This window comes from Schistosoma mansoni, chromosome 3 (genome assembly GCF_000237925.1).
Source record: "Schistosoma mansoni strain Puerto Rico chromosome 3, complete genome".
Lineage (NCBI taxonomy): Eukaryota > Metazoa > Platyhelminthes > Trematoda > Strigeidida > Schistosomatidae > Schistosoma > Schistosoma mansoni.
Genome location: NC_031497.1, coordinates 21,429,465 through 21,452,742, shown reverse-complemented (window position 1 = coordinate 21,452,742; position 23,278 = coordinate 21,429,465). Strand labels below are relative to the sequence as shown.

General features: G+C 33.3%; 2 protein-coding genes and 1 non-coding gene across 3 annotated transcripts; all 3 read left to right on the top strand.

Annotated features, from left to right (window-relative positions):
• The first annotated feature begins 6,913 nt into the window (after positions 1–6,913).
• On the top strand, positions 6,914–6,980 carry Smp_tRNA_00458_Pseudo_TTG.1.1. Its single transcript has one exon. It is a non-coding gene (tRNA).
• Positions 6,981–18,607: 11,627 nt separating this feature from the next.
• Positions 18,608–19,420, top strand: Smp_023570 (putative atp-binding cassette, sub-family B,member 6,mitochondrial precursor (abc6); the record flags this gene model as incomplete). The annotated part of the gene is made up of 2 exons (XM_018799627.1): positions 18,608–18,735; positions 19,273–19,420. The coding sequence occupies 2 exons, from the start codon at positions 18,608–18,610 to the stop codon at positions 19,418–19,420; spliced, it is 276 nt and encodes a 91-aa protein (XP_018651397.1).
• Positions 19,421–22,848: 3,428 nt separating this feature from the next.
• Positions 22,849–23,049, top strand: Smp_116630 (putative atp-binding cassette, sub-family B,member 6,mitochondrial precursor (abc6); the record flags this gene model as incomplete). Its single annotated transcript, XM_018799626.1, has 1 exon — positions 22,849–23,049. The coding sequence occupies one exon, from the start codon at positions 22,849–22,851 to the stop codon at positions 23,047–23,049; it is 201 nt and encodes a 66-aa protein (XP_018651396.1).
• Between the last annotated feature and the right edge of the window lie 229 nt (positions 23,050–23,278).

Below are 23,278 nucleotides of genomic sequence, written 5' to 3'. Positions count from 1 at the left end.
TGGGTTCCAGTTCCACCTTCAGGATCATGGATGTGCATTACTTAAGAGACCCATACTAGGAAGAAAACGGTCGTCTCGTGCTTCCAATTTTTCAATGGTGATCTAGTTGAGATCGACTCATGATTTCAACTGTGAAAATACTACACCCACCACAAATCCCCATAGTGAAAGAAATATTTGTTCACTACTGATAACAGCAATAGGCCTCAACATACACAAAGGAAAAAGCAAGATTCTCAAATACAACATGGAGAACACCAACCCAGTCAAACTTGATGTCGAAACTCTGCAAGATGTAGAAACATTCACGTAACTGGAAGGCATCACTGATGAAAAAGGATCTGACGCAGATGTAAAGGCGAGGATCGGTAAAGCAAGGGCAGCATTTCTACAATTGAAAAACATATGGAACTCAAAACAACTCTCGGCTAATTTCAAAGTCAGAATCTTCAATACGAACGTCAAGACAGTCCTACTGTACGGAGCTGAAACGTGGAGAATACTACAACCGTCATCAAAACTGTACAAGTTATTTATAAACAGTTGTCTACACAAAATACTCAATGTTCGTTGGCCCGATACCATCAGCAGCAGTAGTCTGTCGGTTAAGGGCTCTGGCTCGAGACTGGTAGGTTTTGGGTTCAAATCTCGCGAGTGCGGGATCATGGATACGTACTGCTGAGGAGTCCCATAATAAGACGAAACGGCCATCCAGTGCTTCCAGGTTTTCCATGGTAGTCTAGCTCCAATTGACTCATGATCTCAACTTTGAAAAAAATACTGAAATCTCCACAAAACCCCTTTTGATTGTAATCTGATAAACGTTTAACCATATAGGTATCAATGCCAAGGTTAGACTTGATAGTTTCTAATAAATTGAGCAGGGGGTAGAAAGTTAATAAAAAAATATTTATTACTGTCTAAGCACGTATTTGACAATAAAAATTATATCAGTTCTGTTGGCAACAATTATGCTTATGCATATCCATTATTTTATTTATTTAGAATTAATTAAATGTTTGGTTGCCTGGACAACGGGTTGTAAGGTTACAAATATACAATTACATCTTATCTACCATCAATGTAATGATTATGACCGAAATAAGTTAGTTGCCTAATTTTCATTCAGTAGTTTATGATAAGATTTTAAAGATATAACTAGGAAAATGTATCTCGTTTGTATAATCATGTGTTTACTTAAAAGTCAGATGGTTTTATACAGAATTTATCCCTGGTTATTCACGTTTTACGTTTGCTCTAAAACAGATTACTATACTATAGATTTCGACTGAATAATTTGCAAATTGGTCTAAATGAAAGAATTTTCAAAATTACGATGATTTTTTGGTGTGAATTGAAATGATAATGGGTAGTGAAAGAGGATGAAATGATTTACCGCAGCTTTTACCTTGTCGTAGTAATCGAATTTCTTTATCTTGACCCCCCTAATTAAGTTTTGTTTTGATGAACATCCGTTTCTTTATATCCATTGCGACTAGGAGGTCAGACCAAAACCAGAAAATAAATGCTTTACGGGTAAAGTTTTACAGCTTACTTGATAAGTCTTGTTGATTGAACGCCATATTCTGATCCTAAGCTAGTCTCATAACGCCCAAGCTAGAACTACACAGCGACTTGAACACCAGAGAAAAGGCACAAAATATACGAGAAGCACTTTACTACAAAGGTTCATTCATGTACAGAAAATATAGGGTTTTTATAGTATTTTAGAAGTCCTTGGGTTTTCCTGAAAATTCTAGAATACTACTAAACATAGTAGTAGTGTACTAATCAGTCAATCAGAATCTCTACATGTGACTTTTGATTTTCGTGATACTTCTAGCAAAACTTCTAATCAAACGCTGATTGGATAAAATGCTTCTTAATGTTTCATGCAGTTAGTTCCCTTTGTGAATTTGGTTGTAAGCAGCTGATGAGAAACCACGAAATATAATGAATTCATATTATTCTGCATCAATATTTGTTGTCTTTATTTAAATTCTTAATGTTTGTTGAGCTTGTCATGTCTATTGCGAGAAATTCGCAGGATCATCCCAACGTTACTGTACTGAGGTGAGACATCATAAAGGAGTTTTCTGTAGATTACCAGCATTTTTAGAGATCTTGATTCCTTCAAAGAAAGGGGGTTCTAAACAAACCTGATACCAAATATACCTCACCTTATCTTCGGTGGATGTCGATTACCAACGAAATAGTACGAAAAGTATGAAGCTATTAGATTAAAAACTACTTATAGAGAAATAATATTCAACAGGCTTGGGTTGTATAGTTAAACTATTATATAGATATAACATTTACTGCTAACCTAAATTCTCTTTCAGATCCGTTAATAAGAAGCAGCCTTCCATGATGTGGAAATCCAGGCAGTGTCAATCACCAGTATACTTACGAGAGCACTATAGAATTGTATGATTCTTTATTTGTGTACAATTTTTCAGGTTAGTGCCTTTTAGAGAGTTAGTTTTCTACAAGATAGAGTCGCTAACCCCATGCCCAACCCTCCTCCCTTACCCTGGCTTAGGACTGGCAGTAACCCCCGGAGGGGTGTACCGAACAGTCATAAAATAAATTAAAAACTTTATCAATTAGATCTAAGTTCTTCATGACAAGCTATTCAATGCTAACTGTAAAAACAGTTTTAAAATCTATATTTCCTTTTCATAGCTTCCTTCTATTAGTAATACCACCTTAGCTTATGATGAAATTATTATCATTAAGCCATTATATACATACTTAAATTTATTCCATCCAGAAAGAAAACATCAACTCAAGAAAAAGGTAGTAAACAATCCGCCTACATGAAAAATTTTGCATGTAAACAAAAATACTTTCTAATCTTCACCTTTCAAATGTTCACATCATTGTACCTTTGTTCAGTTAAATTGTTGACTTTTTTTAACGATAAGTCACAAAAGAGGTAAATAACAATCAAAGATAAAGAAAAGGAAAATATACTTATAACTAAATACATAAATTTAGATAATTCAGATAGAATTATATTCACACGTCACACGTTGTTTTTACTTATTTTCTTCTGTCTTTCCAATGTAATGTAGTGAAGGAGATGATAAGTGGAAACAACCAATTGTATTTTAGTACATATTTACAGATTGCTTTGATAAAATGTAAAAACCATACGCCCAATACTTTATTTGTAAATGCCCTCAAATACCCTGGTACGGCCGAGAGTGGGGAGAGTCCACTCTCCCTCTCAAAACGTTTTCAAGTGGCTACGCGTATATAGCCTCTGTCAGGGAAGTTCCTACTCATTGCCTTCTCGTAGCGGGAGTATTGTTCACAAAATTGAGAAGACGAAAAGCGAATGTCTGACGCATTAACCGGGTTGGTGGACACGGAAAGTCTACCTAGAGGAGTTGGAAAACCCTGATTCCAAACCAATGGTGCACATGAGCTCCAGTATCCTGAGGGGACAAATGGTGTATCAATCAATCGTTGGCCACCGGCTACCATGGGACTGCATCTCCTCACGATGCTCCATTGCCTTGTGGATTAGATCTTTAGGTCAAAGGCTCCGGGTGTGGCCCCCTAAGAAAACCACCTGCTTCAGTTTGAGCAGCTGAGCAGTATCACAGCCCTCACACAAATCAAGTGAGATTTGTGAGGTGCATATGTATCTGGTGCTTCCTTGTACCAATATTTATGTGTTTAAATAAATAAAAATAATAAAATCATTTGTAAATCCTTTATCAATTATATCAAACTTTAACGTCCCTTCATTGACATACCAATATATTTCTCTTCCCGTTCTCTTTGATTCGATCTTCCCATCTTTCTTCTACCAGAGCATTCCATTTCTAATTGGTGTTATATACTACTTATGTAGACATAAGTAGCATATACCACAGTATAAGTACATTTCTATACAAAGTTCATAAATGATAACATCATAGGCGTTGGTCATTGTTTTATTTATTCCATTGATTTTGACTTTATTTAACATCTACTATTAAAAGCCTTGTTAATTTTTAACGCCCATTTACTTCGATTAACTCAAAATCGGAGTTTTTTAATTAAATGTTTTTGTTAATCACTTACTATGAATGTTCAATTGATAGGATCTGTAACATGATACATAATTTTATTTTATCCGTTCAAAGAATTCCATTAATAAGAAGAAATATAATGATATAAGCATTGATTATCGTTGCTTCTGAATAACAGTATGAAAAATATTTTTAAACATAGTCATAATCATAAAGAATTTATAAAGAACATAATAACTTCAGAACTTTTTTTGATGGAGTTTTGTTCTCTGAGCTGGATAGTTTGGTCGTGGAGTTTTCATCGTCCTTCTGAACGACATCATCAACACTTCACTTCTACCGGAAGTTTGTGCTGATGATGTCGTTCTGAAGGACGATGAAAGCTCCACGACCAAACCATCTAGCTCAAAGAACAAAACTCCATCAAAATCATCCAACTGAGCTACAAATTTTCTCCACCAACTTCAGAACTGTTAAAGTCTGCAAATAGATTTGGTATCTTGAATTATATTCTAATAACTACTAAGATGTATTTCAGATAATTCTTCAGTGTTAACAAAAACGTTTAAATTGCCATTGTTTGATAGTCCTATTTTATGAATTACATCAATTTTTCTATGGTATTTTAATATATTTTACATAAAAAGTATGCTCAAATTTATGATTGGTTACATGTAATGTTCTACTAAGAACCTCTTGAAGTATAAAGTTACACTTCCTCTTAATTCATCATTATAACTTAGTGCAAGATCCATTTTGAAGGTTTTGTATGTGAAAATCCGTCCATGCATACATTTGCAACTTGTTCTTATTGGTTTTCATTAGTTGTATATTTTTTCAGTCTTTTTGATGCCATTTGATGCCATTTTTTGTTATAGTTTTCTCAGTTTTTTTTCGCCTTCACTGTGTTTCTATGTTTCTTCCTGAACTGTATTTATGTTGTTTTAGTTGATACATAATCTTGGTGGCAGCTATATTAATTGTTCCCCCTGTGATTGTGTCGCTCTAGTTGACTGGAATTATGCATTTTGATTGTGAATTGAAGCACTTTTCCAGAATTGGAAACACTTTGTGTTATAAAGCAGTAAACTATTATCTTTTGGACGGATTTCTACTTGATCTATCGAGAAAGGATAGCAAAACACCTATCTCGGCAATTTTTCTACATTCCTTACCAATTTGTCTATTTATTGTGATTTAGATTGATTATTGAGGGAACAGCTATTGATTTAGTAACTGAGTGGTAATATTTGTTTAGGTAATGATGTACATTTGTATTTATGATGAAATTTTGAACCGTTATTTTCCCCATCCTTTTGTTTTGATTTCAATTGGGAATATCGCGTATCTAAACTACGCAGACAGTTATTCTTCAGCCAAATCTTATTTTGGATTTCACACTTAGGGGTTGAAATATCTAATTTCATATAAATACAATTATTATTGATTCACATTTATAATATACATCTATCAAGTGGCTATCAGAACTCAGTAGCTGAGTGAATAACGCGATGGCGTTTGAAGCGAAAGGTACTGGGTTCAAGTCACAAAGTGAACATCAACTCTGAGATGCAGGTATATCCAGCTGACGAGTCCCAAATAGGACGAAACACTCATCAAACTGGATTCCACTTCTAGTAACTATCCATCTTTGCCTATAATGCTTGTGAATTAAGGCAATATCGATGCAATACGCATAGTATGCACATATACCAATAAGAGACTGACCAGTTGCAGTCCTTAGCATCAATGAGAAGATTCAAACAAACAATCCTAAGTGAATTATCTATAACATTGTTAATAATAAAAATAATTATTTCTACTTTATATAACAGTGGCTTATTTTCTAAACCAATATACAAAGATAATCATTATGGTAAAATAGACTTTTTAATTTTAATCAGTTTTTTTTTGAAATATGAATACTATTTCTGTTACCATGGGAATCTATTTGTGAAGAGAACTGCCAAGAATTTTGTCGAAAAAATTAAATCGCCATTGATATTTAGTTGATTGATTGAATCTTTTTTTTGATGATAACAACCAATATCAAGATTAATATTGTCTAGTGAGAATTAATGTAAATTAGGTAATAGTCAAAAACGTCTTTAATTTGATTTATAACTATTTAGCATTGTATATTAAGGGTTACAAAAAGTACAAAATAACTGTCCTGTTTTCATTGGTTTTCAACAGTTCTTTACTGACATCTTACTTGCTTACGCCTGTTACTCCCAATGGCTACTGACATCAGCTCTTGTTAATAATTAATTACTGAGTTATATTATCAAAATCATATCTAATAAAAGTACTCCAAAAATGTATTATGAAAATGACAAAGGAAATATGCAAATGAATAATCTTAGAACCGGAAACATTGTTAATAATATAAAGCTTTTAAACTGGTACCTATTTCAACATAAACAATACAACTTGAAAATTCATCTTTTATTATAAGACGTTCTATCATTCAATTTGATGTGAACCCAAATTTGTTTACCTCAGTTCCAAAAAGGAACAAGTTTATGTGAAGTTCAAATTAGGTTTTAAACAATAATATGTTTTAATAGTTGAGATAATGAGTTAATTGAAGGTAGACCACCATGGAAAACCTGCAAGCACTGGATGACCGTTTTGTCCTATTGTGGAACTTCTTAGCAGTGTTCATTCACAATCTCACTTCGCTAGATTCCAACACAGGACCTACCAGTCTCGCACGCGAGCGCTTAAACGATAGACCACTGAGCTGACTGGCATCCAATGGTATTAATGTCTAACTTCAACTAATCTACAAAACTGAGCGGCACATCCACCATAATTCATTTCTTAGGACTTTCCTTCAAAATCTATAATTGAAATTGAGATTCAAAAACTATACACATCAGGACTCAGTGGCCTAGTGGATAACGCGATGGCGTTTGAAGCGAAAGGTACTGGGTTCGAGTCCCAGAGTGAACATCAACTCTGAGATGCAGGTACATCCAACTAACGAGTCCCAAATAGGACGAAACGCGCGTCAAACTGGATTCCACTACTAGCCACTATCCATCTTTGCTTACTATACACATTTTTGTACTTACACTTAATAAAGTAAACAACACCATTCGATACCTGTTTTTTTTATAGACTGAAAAAAGATACTATTTTTTTTGTTTTAGATGCACTTCTTCTTATTCATCTTTCCACCAAAATAATATTGATCCCCAAAAGAAATATACAATTATTTATGATTATTTTCATAATTTCTTCTTCTTGTTTTTTTTTTGTATTTTCTCTATATCTTGATTATATTACATGTGTTGTAAAAAAGAAATCAATTAGAAAAAAATGATTGATTTTCATTATGTTTCAAGTGTTTCTTTCCCTTTTCCAAATCATACCCCTGTCTCCCTCTTTCCCTTCCTCCCTCCCTCTCTCTCGCTCTCTATATATATATATTATTCATTTGGAATTAATAAATTCATCAGTAATTTAGTAATATTGACTAGATAGAAAAATAGATAGATAGACAAACATGCATCATAAAAGAGAAACAGAATCAATCAGGTATATATGGTTAGTCAGTAACTATGTTTATTATTATTATTATTAAGGTGGAAAACATTATTTATTGTCATTAATATTACATATAATTGAATTCAATTGTGTGTGTGTTGTTTTTTTAATTTCTATATATGGCCATTAATTTTGTTTTCCTGTTTTAGTTGTAACTTACTTTTAACTACGGTTATAAATTTTTTTTAATTTTACATATATATAAAAGAGTTGAGTTCATTCAACAGATTTTTGTCTTTCTTTATTTTTGTATTTTTTTTAGTTACAAAGTTTACCTAGACAACTTTTACTCTTTTAGTTTTTCAGAAGGAGTTTTGTGGATATTATAGTTGACATCATGAGTTTGACGACAGGTCCTGGGTTCGAATCTCGTGAGACGAGATCGTGGATACGCACTGCTAAGGAGTCCCACAATAGGACGAAACGGTCGTCCAGTGCTTCCAGGGCTTTCCTTGGTGGTCTAGCTTCAATTGACTCATGATCTTTTTTTGTCAATACTTTTTTTAACAACTTTTATTAGTGATAAGTGAGTCATTAAATTCCTATGAGTGAATATTTTGATGTTAATAATTGAGTTGACATAATGCAGTTATGGGTTGTTTAGTATTGATTGTATCCATCCATGTAAATATATAGAGATTTGACGGTTAACATAACTAAAAAACAGAATATATAAACTTTATTTTGACATCATCGAATAATAATATGAATAAGAGAAGTGATTTGCATTTCTGGCATATATATATATATAGTGACTAAGTGTTTTAGACTTCCTTGTTCCCTCTGATGCGATCGATCTTTTTCAATAGGGGAGAGCATGGACTTTAATGTGTCTAATAAATGCTTCGTAAACAATCTATCTACTAACTAGCAAAAATCAGTAGTATACTTATATTGAATAAAAACAAAGTAACTGGTGAAAGTTTTACTAATTTTTTCAACTGAAATTCATAGCATAAAAATTCTCCATTTAAGTTCTTTCACACCTTTCTTTGAGTAAGAAACAGAATTTCCCTTTAAATACAATTCTATCTAAAGTTTAGATTTCATTACTAGTTTTCGACATAAGTAACTAGTGATTGTTTGACCGGGCTCTAACCTCAAGATCTGAAGTACAGAAATTAATCCTTTAAAAAGTCGTTGATAAGGACCCCTGTAATGAAAGAAACTAACACGATGCGTTTGCCATGTCTTTTCTAATTTTCAATTTTTCTGAAACTAGTGTTAGTTCATGGAGGAAACTGTTAACAAACTGAACTTATCTCCATGATCCACTTATGACTGAGTCCCTAAAATAAAAAGTTCATCAGGCCGTAGACATTGATGCTGTCCAATTTATCACTATTGCCCGCATCAATAGCCAAGTTCCCTCGGCTAAGTATTCCTACTGCATCATATTTTGAAACACAGAGCAACACACCTCTCCCGACGTCTAGACAACTTAGATATTATAGGCTATAATTCATCCACCCCTTTAATATCAGTCTGAGCTACTGGATTTTCTGGCCGTGGAATCAATTCATGAATAAAGATTCAGGAAGTAGTAAAGTTAAATCCCAAGTGTCCGATATGTCTTCGAATTTTGTCAAACACCGATCTTGTCCCCACTATTAATAACCTCGAGGGAGATAGAGAGCGTGCCGACGCTTTAATGAGAAAACATGATCATTAGTGTCAAATCATTCTGGAGTGACAAAAGATATTCATACATGGTATCTTTCATTCTGGCAAAAATTTTCACTTGAAACAAATCACATTTCATGGTCAACGAATAGACCAAGTTACTTTTGTCAATGTTTCCCAGTGTAGAGATAGTGAAATGTCACTGGGCTCTAGCCAAATCATCCAAAAGTTGAGTCACTGAATATCGAACAGATCATCGATCCCCATCAAGGTCAGGGACAGCCAACGCGCATCAGTTAAACTTATGCAACGGACTGGCGCATGCGGTGGTCATCTTGCTATTTTCGCTGTACTCATTCCTACTCATACATTTCCATAACAATGTCCTTTGTGTTATACGGTCTTCAAAGCAGAGATAGTATTTTAATACGTCTAAGGGGTAATCCACGTTAGATGCTGATCCCAATGTGTGGCTAAGAAGTTAGCTGGTTCGTCACACCGTTCCCGTCTAACTCGAGTAGGCCTCCAAACATTCGACATAGATCATCTAAGTTAGTGATCTACACCAGTAATGATCATATACGGTCATCGCATCCCCATCCCTTGCAACAATTAGCCAGCTTTGAATAAAAGCTTCTTGAGATATCGATAGACTTCCAAATATATCTTCGAACCCCTTCATCCATGACATCCTATCTGACCGGGTTGGTGCACTTCGATTGTGAAAGCGTTACAAAGTGGTATTTGTATGAACTAACGATTCCTTTCCACTTGATGACGGCTTTATTTCGAATTCCAAATACAATACATTTATTCGTGTTCATCTAGTACGTCTTGGTTAAATTGCGTTATTTTCGGGATTCCTAGTTTGTACTATAATTCAAATACTCCTATTTATCACATACATGTAAAGGCGTTTCCAAACTCCGTATGCCTGTGGCATATTCAGTATATTATACCCTTAGTTGAACCCAGTTGACGAAGACAGTTAAAAATAACATTCCGTTTTCAAATGCTTACATAAACCCGCGATTTAAAACATTTTTATAGTATAATATCAGAGATTAAATGGGAAATGTCTATAATATACATATATTTCATACGTTCTTATCAGAAGGCGAGTCATGAGTGTAAACTGAATGGATGACTCTTAAGGTAAACTACGTATCAACTCAGATAATGATACTTCCGATGAATTCAGATGAAAAATCAATATATAAAATTGTGGAATAAAGCGATGAACAAGCATACACGGAATGAGAACACAGGAGACGGACTCGAATATATAATAGACACGGTTACAGAAAATAAAGTACATGTAAAGATGGTCATAATCATTTATGATGAGTATAAAACTGCTAGGCAGATGAGAAATGGATGTTTCGTGATAAACTGCCATAATTATTTACACATACATCAAAAAGTTAGAATACATTCACATAGGCTCATAAAAAATGCTATGATTCAACCTTAGCTTCAAATAGACAGATTTACCTCATTTATAGAAAATCTGATCAATTTTGATGACATCAAAAATTGAATCAAAATTCCCAAGCCAATGTATCTAAAACATACTTTGACGTCCACATTGTTTATCTGTACCAGAGATGAAATCAAGTCTATCCTTCTTTTCAAATTAGGTATCAGTCTTCAAGGTTATGATCTCCTTTTGTCATCCTAACGAATCCTTAAGTCATCCCTGGAATAATAACGGTCTTAGCAGATGTTTTGTCCACACTTTATCTTCCAGCATTCTTTGCATTTTATTTCTGGTTCCTGGACTCGCTCAGGTGTACATCTACCGAAAACATGGTCAACCTATAAATAATAGTTTGAGATCCAGGTCTAAGTTTTTATACCTTCACATATTATTGTCATTAATCATCCCATTTCTCTCACTCTCTCAAACTATGGTTTTTGCGTTCATGAATGACCTGGAGCATGTATATGGATATATGACATATTCTATTATAGTTATGTTTATCGTTTGGCCACTCTCTGCATTTATTTTACGCACTGAGTGCTCCTACGTCCTTTTAAACTTTGAAGGGAGGAGTCATGGTCTTCTTCTGTTATGCTTCTGGACACTATCATTCCTTCTAGCCTTCCTACCTTTGGTATCTATTTCCAGCAGCGACTGGTGGTGGAACCTGTCAAGGTTAGTTTTATCACTTGTGCTTGCTTTTTGGCATTTCACTAGTCTGTGGTATTGTTTGCCATACGTTTTGGGTGGAATAATAGTGTGTAAGCTGATAAACTATGTCAGGCGTTGTTTAGTGCACCCTAGAGCAATCTCCATTTTCCGTGTATTCACCGTAGTTACTACTTCCATCCAGTCAAAATATTATGACTATTGCACCAATGTTCTCGCTCTTTTGTGGTTCATTCACAGCATTTTAAAGATGCTAGTAACAAGGATAACTAAACAATCACTCCAACTGCTTAACTTAAATTTCGACGAGACTAACTTATGGACGACCTTTGAGCGACGCCTTGGTGACCTTGAGAACTCCCACTAACTTACTAGTGCTAAGTAAGGGTTATAAAGCAGTTTGAAGGATAAAAATTATGATTTGCAACTGATGGTTAGGGTTAGGAATTAGATTCATGGTTTTCATCTTGAACTTACATCAACCAAGATGCCAAAACACTATTTTGACAAATGCGTGAATGAATTTCGAGTTAAAATCTGAGATCTGTTATCTTAAATCTGATTGGCTTGTCCATAATTTACAGTATCGCCCAAATTTTAAATAAATGAAATTCTCTAGTTGAGTTTTCAGTTCTGTTGACTTATCGTGATACTTTTAGAAGTATATTATATTATTAAACATTATTATTATATTATCTCTAATAAAAGCAACAGACCGAGTTAACACGGTTGATTTAGTGGTTTGATCATATTTTGGTGACCTTTCTTTGACAAGTATCAGAATTGTTTATGGATAAACTGTGGCAACTATGTCAATTTTCACCGATCTCTTCAGAGTTGCATCGCCTAAAACACTTATTCCCTAAGATTTCACCATGGCAACCATGTAGGCGGAGGATCAGTAAAACCAAAGACGGCTAATTTAACGTTCAAGGGCATGTTAATTAACAGGTGTTATTTTTCAGTCTTTTTGCCATATCAAACCAATTTTCGAGAAATCATTTTTCCTTAACTATTTACACTGGTATATGAAAATCTTTATGTGCCACTATTTTTGAAATACATTTGAAATTATCAACTTTTGTAATAATTAAGTTTAGGAAGTGATGAGCTTTCAAAATAGAGTATATCAATGGTTTACAAAACAAGTCTCAAACTTTATTCTACAGATCGTTCCACGCGGTGCATGTACAGACAATGTCTTGCCTTTTTTATTGCAATAAAGTCCTATATGGTAATGTAATAAGACATACTATCTCAGTATTAGATTGCGACTAAATGTTCATCAAAGCTGAACTATTTTTAACTTTGGTCGTTCGTAAATGATTAGTATCAATGTGAAGGAGAATAATTGAGTGATTTGAACATCTTAAAAACTTGTATTTAAATATCATCTAACGGTGTTTCGTTGGCAGATTTTTTTATCTGTTTAGTGGCTAGTGATTTGTAAACCTCTATTTTTGGATGCTTTTACTACTTCAAACTTCAGTATGTTTATGTTCAAACCTTTTTCTGTCTTTAGTTACGCTAATGTGGTCGAGTTCACCTTCTGGATGTTGTACGCTTTTTGCGTATCATTCGTCTTCATATTGGGTATATGGGCTCCAGGCCTTCCAAGCTACTTTGCAGTCTATGAGTTTCTTCATTCAAATGGTCAAAACTCGTTGAGTACTGGAAATGTTTGGGTTCAACGCATCCGTAGATTCAAAATCGTATCACCGTTTATCTGGCCAAGAAGTCAGAAGACCATACAGCTTAGAGTATTTTCTTGTTTTGTATTATTAATTGCTGGGCGAGTCGTCAATTTATATTCACCAATTTTGTACAAAGATATAGGTGAGTTGCTAAAACAAGCCCTTTAATAATCAGTATTTTCTGGGGCTTATGGTATATATATATATATATGAACTGTAGATGCTAATCATATGCGTTGAAATTAAACTCCTAAACTGTAAGATTAAGCACAGTAATTAAACTCCTAAACTGTAAGATTAAGCACAGTGATATCATGAGAATCAAACTTTTACGTAACCCTGAAATGAACGAACATTGGTCTGCTTGGTTTTTGCTTTCTCTTTTCTTTTCGGGGTTAAATTCATCACAATCTATTTTCTCATCTCCAAACTTATTTTTCATTTTACCTTTTACAAAATCCATTTATTTATTTGTCTTTACACTATAGTAAACAGTTTGTCCGAAGTTGATAATTCCACTGGAACATTATCTTTTAAGCATAGTCTCATCATGAAACCATCTCCGTATACGATATTCAGTGCTGTATCCAGTTATAGTGGATTGGTTTATCGTTGGGATTATGTTCTTTTATTTGCTTTATTACGATTACTTCAAGGCCTGGGTGGTTTGGGTGCTGGTCTTATATCTGCTTTGCGTTCTCAATTATGGATAGCAGTTGATCAGTTTTCAACAAGAGAATTAAGTGTAATGCTCTTCAAACATATCCAAAGGTAATTTAATCCAAATATATGTATATTTACAAATCTTTGTTTTCATACCATTTTATAATTGATGGCTACTCCTTTCAGCTATTAGTACTTGTCTATGATCGATTAGTTTCTTAAAGCCAGAATAATTTAACTATGTTTATAAAAAAAAACTTCATACCTTTCTACAACATACTCATATAACTATGCACTCGAGTGTGTTTAACAATCTAACTAACTTGTATAACTAAAATCTGCAAATAAGTGCTATGAGTTTCCTTTCCAATTCTTAGGAAGTCATTAAAATAGGTCCTCTCTAAAATCCTGACCCTTCTTGACATAGCGCACCCTAGCGTGATTTAAGTTAGTCTATGTTCACTCCTGTTAATTCAAATATTTTGGCCCATATTTCTTAACAACTTTCTTTGTGATCAAATCATATTTAGGCTTATCAGTTAACATGAGCTATTTCCTTTGCTAACAGTCAACACAAAATAGGTTTGGCCGAAGAATACTTTAATCAATAGCATTTGCAGTATTGCAATATTTTTGGACTTCTAAAAGTTGTGTATATCTATTAACAACTCTTTTTCAGTAGATCATTTTTGTGTCTTCAGAAAATATGTTTAAATTATCTTATATACACTCTTTTCATCATGTTCTCTTACAATTGTATTATTCACATTACTTATCTATTCGAATTTAGGATCATGTAAAATTTTTGGAATATGATGGAATTTAATCTCGTTGCTTACTATTAGTTGCTGTAGGACTTAATGGGCATACGGATGAGTTTCCTAAATAAATCTCTACACTATCGTGCACTGAATCTTGGTAAGACTATGGTCAAAACAAGTAAACTGTACCAATATAGCCAACTTTTGATGTTTCTAAAACATAAATTAATCCGAAAATATAAATAGTGCAGCCGCTTGGGAAAAGGGAATAATAATCACTTTCATATCGAAAAGTAGTAGAAACTCGACAAAAATGGGTCAGTGTAGTAGTTAGTCGTATTATCAAAAGGTGCACTTTTGCAACTGGTAGTTAAACAAAGAATGACCAAAACGAGTTTTAAGTGGCGAATGTTTAGCCTAACCAACAGTTGGTTGGTTTATACCTACCAATCGGGATTAACATCTACTTCAAGGACTCAAACTCATCACGGTAAACTGATGCGCTTATCTGTTTAAATACCTTCGGATGTAAATCATATATACTGAGATGTTTGACAGGCTTCTCACATGAGGGAATGGGTAAGTTATGTATTTTGTTAGTGGAAAATATTACCTGTAGCCTGAATTACCACTTATGTTCTGTAGACAAAAAATGATACTTGCCCAGTTTCTGTAATCGAATCCGGCAAAGATGTTGACTCATTTACTACATTTAACTCTACTTATAAAATCTACACACCTTTAGGTCTTTTCTTATGGTCACAGTACATTAAACAGGTATAAATTTTCCATGGGTGACCCATGACCCAGTCACTGAACAGTGAGTATTTGTGTTACTCATTCACTTAACTATTCGACACATCAGCTGTAAGTGTGCAAAAATCCTATTGCCTATTTCTGGAAAGATTTTACATGTCTTATGTTCTTTAAAATTACATCGTTGACAGCCAAGATGAATATTGAAATGCAAAAACAAGGTGTGGTTGCAAAACGATATTAAATTAGTGCTATTTAACTCAGTCAAGACTAATTGTAATAATATATAGTTGCTCCGTAGTAAAATGCTGTGAATCAATTTAATTGCTCATCTTTCTCACTGTCTGCCATATTCACTAATTCAACACACATTGTTTTCAAAATAAAAGGCATGAAAAATTGTGTAACCTGTAATATAAAGTATATTTTCCTGTATCTATAGGTTAGTCTACTAAATTTATGTTTTTTTACAGTCTTGATATTTCTTGGATTCTTTAAAGAAATCGCTTTTTACATACGCCAAAGATGAATGTGTAAAGAATGATTTTTCTACGAAGAACACAATAATTCAACTGTTAAGATTTCAAATCTTAGGTCTATTATTAGCTTTTTCCTGAATTTGATTAGTTCTGTGAAAATCCCCATATCATAAATAGACTTATCAATAAAATGATATTTTACCTCTGGTTAGGTTTTTCCATTGCACTCATTCACACTGGTCAATTAATTCGATATTACAAAGGTGTTGTACTCATTTGTGTCTTTTTAAACAATCTATTAAGTAATCCTACCTCACTTCATCATCATAAATAGTGATTCATCAGAAGAAATCAAATAACTTATATTTTATTGCTTTATTGGTTAAATCACTCAACCTCCAACCAACAGGTTTCAATTTCGAACCCTGGCTCACTCTGATTTGATCAACTGGACTTCATCTCTCTTCCTTACATCAAACAGTGTAGCTTTAAGTTGAGTACATCAGTTTGTACATATTAAATGAGTTAATTACCTTTAATAAAGTGAAAATTCCCATTTTGACATTTGATAAATAAAAAAGGAACGAATCGAGCGAAGAAATTTCTTTTCAATTAGTTTTTCATCATGGCTCTACACTAATATACATATGATTTACAATAATTAAATGACACTCATGGAGTAGATACGTTACGTAATAATTATATAATGACATCGATTATAAACTAACATTAATTGGAAGAGAAGGATTAATACTAATCAAAGTTATTATTCGAAAATCAAGCTGTTGCTACGTTGCATAATATATAAAAAAGAGAAGAAAAAACTAACAAAATATTTTGATGAATGGTCTGTAATATAGTAGTTATGTAAGAATCAAGAGACGGATGAAGAGAATAAGTAAAATACGAAAATAAAAAAAATGGAAGGAATAAGATAATTGTTTACCGAAATTCTGCTACAAACTCCGCTATACCGATGGCCAAGGTAGCGAGAGTGATTGTACAAACTTCTTTTGGATACAAAGGTTCGGTTTGTGAATATGAATTGCGATGGCTTCAGCTATGTGCAATAGACGAGCTCGTAAACCATGTGGCAAATTTGATGCAATATGGTAGATAACTTTAAAAGCTTTATTCAGTTCAACCTGATGACCTGTGTCCACCAAGTGAGCGAGAATAGAACTCTTAATCCCCTTTACCTGTCCTTTGGTCAACCACAACGGATGGTGTTCTGTTATTCGTTGACGAACTTGCCGAATTACCTTTAAATCAGATTTATTATTGAATTCCTATTGACTGTAACTTCTTTATCTTCAAATTCTTGATACTACTCTTGTTTATGAGTTTTTCAGTTGTTTGATTTTATTTATAGAATGTATGGTTTTCAGAGAAACCGTTTATGTTAATGGTAAAATTTTCTATGTGTCATCAAAGAAAGCCTAAATTCGGTCTAATTATCACAATCATTGAAATCTTTACCACTCATTTCAATCGAAATTGCTTATTCATCCCAAACGTACACATCTTTAGAACTGCTAAATGAATGTTCTCATCAGTTGTAATATTTTCATAAAATATGAACAGTAAATCTGAACTAATTTAACGAATATATTTATTTCGTGGATTTCTATTCAGCTTTTTATAGTCGACTATCAATTACAAAATCTATATATCATATTTGGAAAAGATAACTTAGACGTTCATCGATATAAACTTCTAGAAATAGAATAATAATTTCATAACCAATACCAACTACGAAAACGACCGATTAATTGAATAAAACATGCATATCGCAGATAAGAAGCAGACAAATAACAGAAGTTATAACTAGGGTATTTGAAAAAATGACCGTAGCATCATTTTGTTCATGAATAAAACTGGTTGAAAACTTTAATGACGATAGCTTTAGCAAAGTGCAACAAATAAACAATCTTTCGATTACTGATCACATTATGTTCACTAGCAAATGAATGACAGATGATTGTACTGTTGAAAATATTTTAGCTTTGTTATTTCGATTTCTGTAGAATATTCTCGATTATTGTTAGCATGGTTAAGCGTTCACTCTCGACATCGAAGATCCTGGGTTCGATTCCCGCGTCCGGATCGTCGATGCGCACTATTGAAGAGTCCTGTGTTAGGACAAAATGGCCATCTAGTTTTTCCAGGTTTTCAGTGGTGGTCTAACGTTGATCCGTTCATAACTCCAGTATAAATATCCTTTAACCCATACAATGTAAAGTGATAGAAACAATCGTACAGAGACATTATTTTACTTTCATTTCTTAGTTTACTGTTCTAGCCTACAATTAATCAACTGTACAAAGAATTCTTACAACTTTGCCATATTTATTAATTGTTTACTGATCCAACTCCATGTTATCTGGAACTATAAACAAGATGTGTCTATAATCAAATACTAATAATTCTAAATTGTGAGCGGTTAAAAATAAAAATTTCTGAAATAAGTGAATTCACTTCATTTTACTATAATAGTTGTTCTGAATGTATACTGAACTCTATAAAAGGGAAAAAATTTTAATACCTATCTTGTGCTATATTTAAATGGTAATCTTACTTACTTACGCCTGTTACTCCCAATGGAGCATAGGCCGCCGACCAGTATTCTCCAACCCACTCTGTCCTAGGCCAGAGTGGGTAATCTAGCCTTCAATAAAAAAACTATCCAGAATTATTTTTATATACATTATTTATTGGCTAATAATCTTTCAGTCAAACAAAAATGTCATATAATCAGAAGGGGTTTTTGTGGAGATTTCAGTATTTTCATAGTTGAAAGCATGAATCAATTGAACGTTATATAACTTTTTTTCTCACTTTGTTTAGACTTTCTTTAAAATGGCATTTATCCAGAAAAACTGGTGAAGTGTTAAGAGTAATGGATCGTGGAACAGCTAGCATTTCAAATATTCTATCATATCTTGTATTTAATATCTTACCAACTGTATTGGATATAATCATTGGCGTAGTATATTTTGTCACAGCTTTCAATATTTGGTATGGATTGTTAGTTTTTGTAACTATGCTTATTTACCTTGGTAAGTTATTTATTTTCATTTATCCGAGTTTGTTTGAGAATAATGATTCATATATTGTCGAGGCTGTTATTGGTGTTCTGGACTTAACTGGCTGGGCTAGGTAGATAGCAGGGTCGATAAGTACTCAAGACTGCTCATACGGTATTTTGTGTATCATTGGGCGATCAATAAATTCGCTGCTCTCTAATTGGGCGGTCTTATCACTTCATATAATAATAGGGCACTCAATCAATATAACACAAATCAACACATAATATAGATAGATAGATAGAGAGAGAGACTTCTGTACTTGTATATTCATTTAACAATTATGATTAAATCTCAAAGAAAACTTGCACTTCAATAAAATTCAAACGATTCATTTCCAAATAACTTATCGAGCTGCATTAGTAGTGTTAACTTATTCCCAGTGTACAAATGGTGGTAGAGAAAATTCTATCATTACGTTATAGATTACTTTTGCGGAGATTTTAAAAGACCTGACTCATACACTCACTTTTGATAGTGAACCCTTAAATATGATCGAGAAAATCGTCGGTGCAGAATATTTGGGGTTAAGAAACGATGTGACACCGACTAATGCTGACTTCAGACGTCTTCTAGGGAATGTCAGAAAAATGGAAAAAAAGATGGAACAAGCGTCACTGTCATAAATGAAAAGAATTTAGTAATTTTTAAGGTAATATAGGGTTCTAATGACTTTAACACACGCATATGTATTAGAGAGAGCATACGCTATTTTCAGAGTAACTTCAGGTGGCTCTAAGATCTATATAATACCAATCTTTTTTGAAGCAAAAATAAAAGTATTTTACTCTTCTCATCCCTTAATCCTTCTCTCTACAACTGATACAATACCACTTTGATATTCATCTAAGGCTGATACAGATGTGCTATTTTTTATGTTGCATATAACTGACTGAACATTCCCAAATTTTACTTCATTCCAATTAAAATTCCCGTAATCACACATTAGTTGCATGATGTTATATTAAACTTGGATGTTTGTAATCTATTTGACTGATATTAGTTTTTTATTTTTGGTTCATAATCATAATATAGTTTCCACAGTGCTAATTACTGAATGGAGAGCAAAATTTCGACGTGAAATGAATAATTTAGACAATCAAAAAAATACTAAAGCTGTTGATTCAGTGTTGAACTTTGAAACTGTAAGTTATGGTAAACTTTATTCGCAATATGATGTATTTAAACGGAATTACGTATTATTTTGTAATATAATGTTCTTTGTCCCACACCTGATCAGTTTAAATAAGTTATTTAATATTATTCAAACAAAATTTACTTATTTCAGTTGTCACGGAAAGCATAATACTAGCTAATGTACAGTTAAGCAAAGTATGCCGATATCATCAAGGAACTTAACAAAAATCTTGGGTTTATACATAACCAATCCAAACATCATAAGCAAAGATGGATGGTGGCTAGCAGTGGAATCCAGGACGCGCGTTTCGTAAGAGACTTATCAATTGCAGTCCTAAACATCAATGGGAAGATTCAAACAACCAATACAAAATAAATTTAAACTTCACCCCATTGCATAAGCTATTGACTATTAGGACTCAGTAGCTAAGTGGATAGCGCGAGTACCGGAATGAACATCAACTCTGTGATGCAGATACATCCAGCTGACGAGTTCCATATGGGGCGAAACGCACGTCCTGGATTCCACTGTTAGCCACCATCCATTTTTGTTTATAATGCTTGTGACTTAAGGCAATATCAAGGCAATCCGTACAAGATGCACATATGTCAATAAGAGACTGACCAACCGCAGTCCTAAACGTCAATGGGAAGATTCAAACAAACAATACAACTAGTCCGAGTTTTTAAATGATATAAGTATTTAAACCATAATTTTAATAAATATTTTGGAAAATTTCAAACTTTGAACTTGTCTGAGTCACCAGCCAGAAGACTTTAAGTTAATCTTGGAGCTTGTTTATAGTATAAATTTTGTTGGATTGTTTCACAGTTCATACTATGACTTTATCAGTATGAACAATCAGCTTTTACTCATTATCATGATTTACAGTTCGTGTTTTGGTTTTTCACCAAGTATATCATACTCAGCATTTTCAATCATTTTACCATTCATTAAAGAGATGAATATTTCGCTTTAAAGTGTGATATTCACTAAACATTTCATTTAAAGCTGTTGGAATTTTCCACAACTGTCTATCATAAACATTCCAGTGTAGTGCAATCAGACATATGGTATGAAAAATTTCAAATATAATAAGAGTTAAGGTTTGCAATGGAATCTTTAGTAAAAATTACAGTGATATGCAACACATACTGACTTTATTTATTTAAACACATAAATATTGGTACAAAGAGGCACCAGATACATATGCGCCACACAAAACAATGAGAACGGGAAGAAAAAGGAGGAAGATGCGTATATATAAAAGAAAAGAAGGATGAAAAAAAGGAGAAGAGTAATGATGGGGGAACTGAAATGTACAACCAGAAGAACTCTTTCAGTTAAGAAAGTTATAATCACTCTTTATGAAGAAAGTAAAAGAAGGTTACAGCAGGATCACCACTGCCTTCTACTCTGAGCCATATCTGATAACGTCTCTAGCCACTGTGTTGCACTGCCTCTCGGAAGCCATCCAGGGAGTCATGAAGGACCAACAGAAGCTATTCCTTTGCAGCTTTCTTTCATACCACGACGCCATGTCATACACTGACCACCTCTCCACTTTTTCCAACCAGTCCCAGAGTCGGCAAATAATGCACGACGTGGAATTCATAGATAAGCATTAGAAATCGAGTCTTATCTGTTTGATTTCATTCACCGATTCAGTTTTCACCTACATCACATTGAGATTTTGTTTAATTATGATTTTCAAAAAACTAAAAAACACTATCTGAACAAAACACCATGGTATTATGAATCTAAAAGATTTTATTGATTGACTTTTATAATAGGTAACCTTAATTCAATGTCAACTATTATCCTCTCTCTCTCCCTTTACATTAAACATTTAATCATAATTGACAATAGTTGTTTAAAATTATTCATTCATTGAATTTGTAATGAATTTGACCCATTTTAAAACTGCTTATATGAACGTAGACTTGGTGAGAATAACCAGTTTATTATTTAATTCAAACTTACAGTGCTTTCGGAAAATAGGAATAACATATATTAAATACATAATTTACACATCTTCCATCAATTGTCCTTTAAATACTTTATGATTCTTTGAACTCTTTTGTTATTACAATTACTTTCTGCTTTCCTTTCTGTTCTCTTGAATTAAATCTCCTCAATCTCCTGCTGACATGCATTCCACTTCCGATTGGTGCTACATACTACTTATATCTGTCAACATAAGTAGTACGCACCATACTACTATCAACATGTAGTGTCGGTGGTTATGTTAAGCCCATATACCTTATTTTAGCTTCTGGACAAGCCAATTTACCTATCCATCATGAGTCACGTTTCGACCTTTTTAATCATTCACTTATCAACCCTGACTGTTTTTTTTATATTAGCGTATGTGTGTACACTTTTTATCCTATTCATCACATGTCTGTAATTTATTTTTATTTGACTATAAATATTGATGAAAGCGAGTTGGCTTACCCACCATTTCCAATGCGTGTTATTTTCGCTTCGCTCTCTTCTATTTGCTTCATTCTTCTGATTTCCTGTCCAGATCAATGAATGTTCAAAATATATGTATTCAAAATCCATTCTCGTATTTGACTTGACTCTTTTATTCATCAACGCGGATTAAGTCATTTATTACTTTCAAGGATAGACAGGATGTATATTTTGACAGCAATCATTCATACGATCTAATTGAAGTCAGATCCTAGCCCCTGCAAACACGTAATAGATTAAATTTAATAATATTCAATCGGATGTTTTTTTCTAATTTCTGTTAATCCTATTTTATAGGTTAAATATTATAATGCTGAACAATTTGAAACAGATCGTTATAATCAAGCATTTTTAGATTATCAAAAAGCTGATTGGTGGAATGCATTTACATTAAATCTACTTAATACAATACAAAATATAGTGATTAGTATTGGATTTATGTTTGGTATATTATTATGTGCTCGAGATGTTGTTAATGGAATACTGACAGTTGGACATTTTGTTTTATTTTGTACATATATTATTCAACTTTATTCACCATTAAGTATCTTTGGAACATATTACAGGTTAGAAAGAAATTTTAATGAAATTAATGAAAATCAATTCAATATTTTATTGTTTTCGATTAGTAAAGAATAGTGTAGTTTAAACTCATTTAGTATTGTTTGTTTGAATCTTCCCATCGATGTGTTAGGACTGCAACTGGTTGGTCAGTCTCTAATTGCCATATGTGCATACTGTGCGTATTGCATCGATATAGCCTTAATTCACAAGCATTGTAAGCAAAAATGGATAGTGGCTAGCAGTGGAATCCAGGACGCGCGGTTCGTCCTTGTGAATTTAGGCTATATCGAGGCAATACACTGGA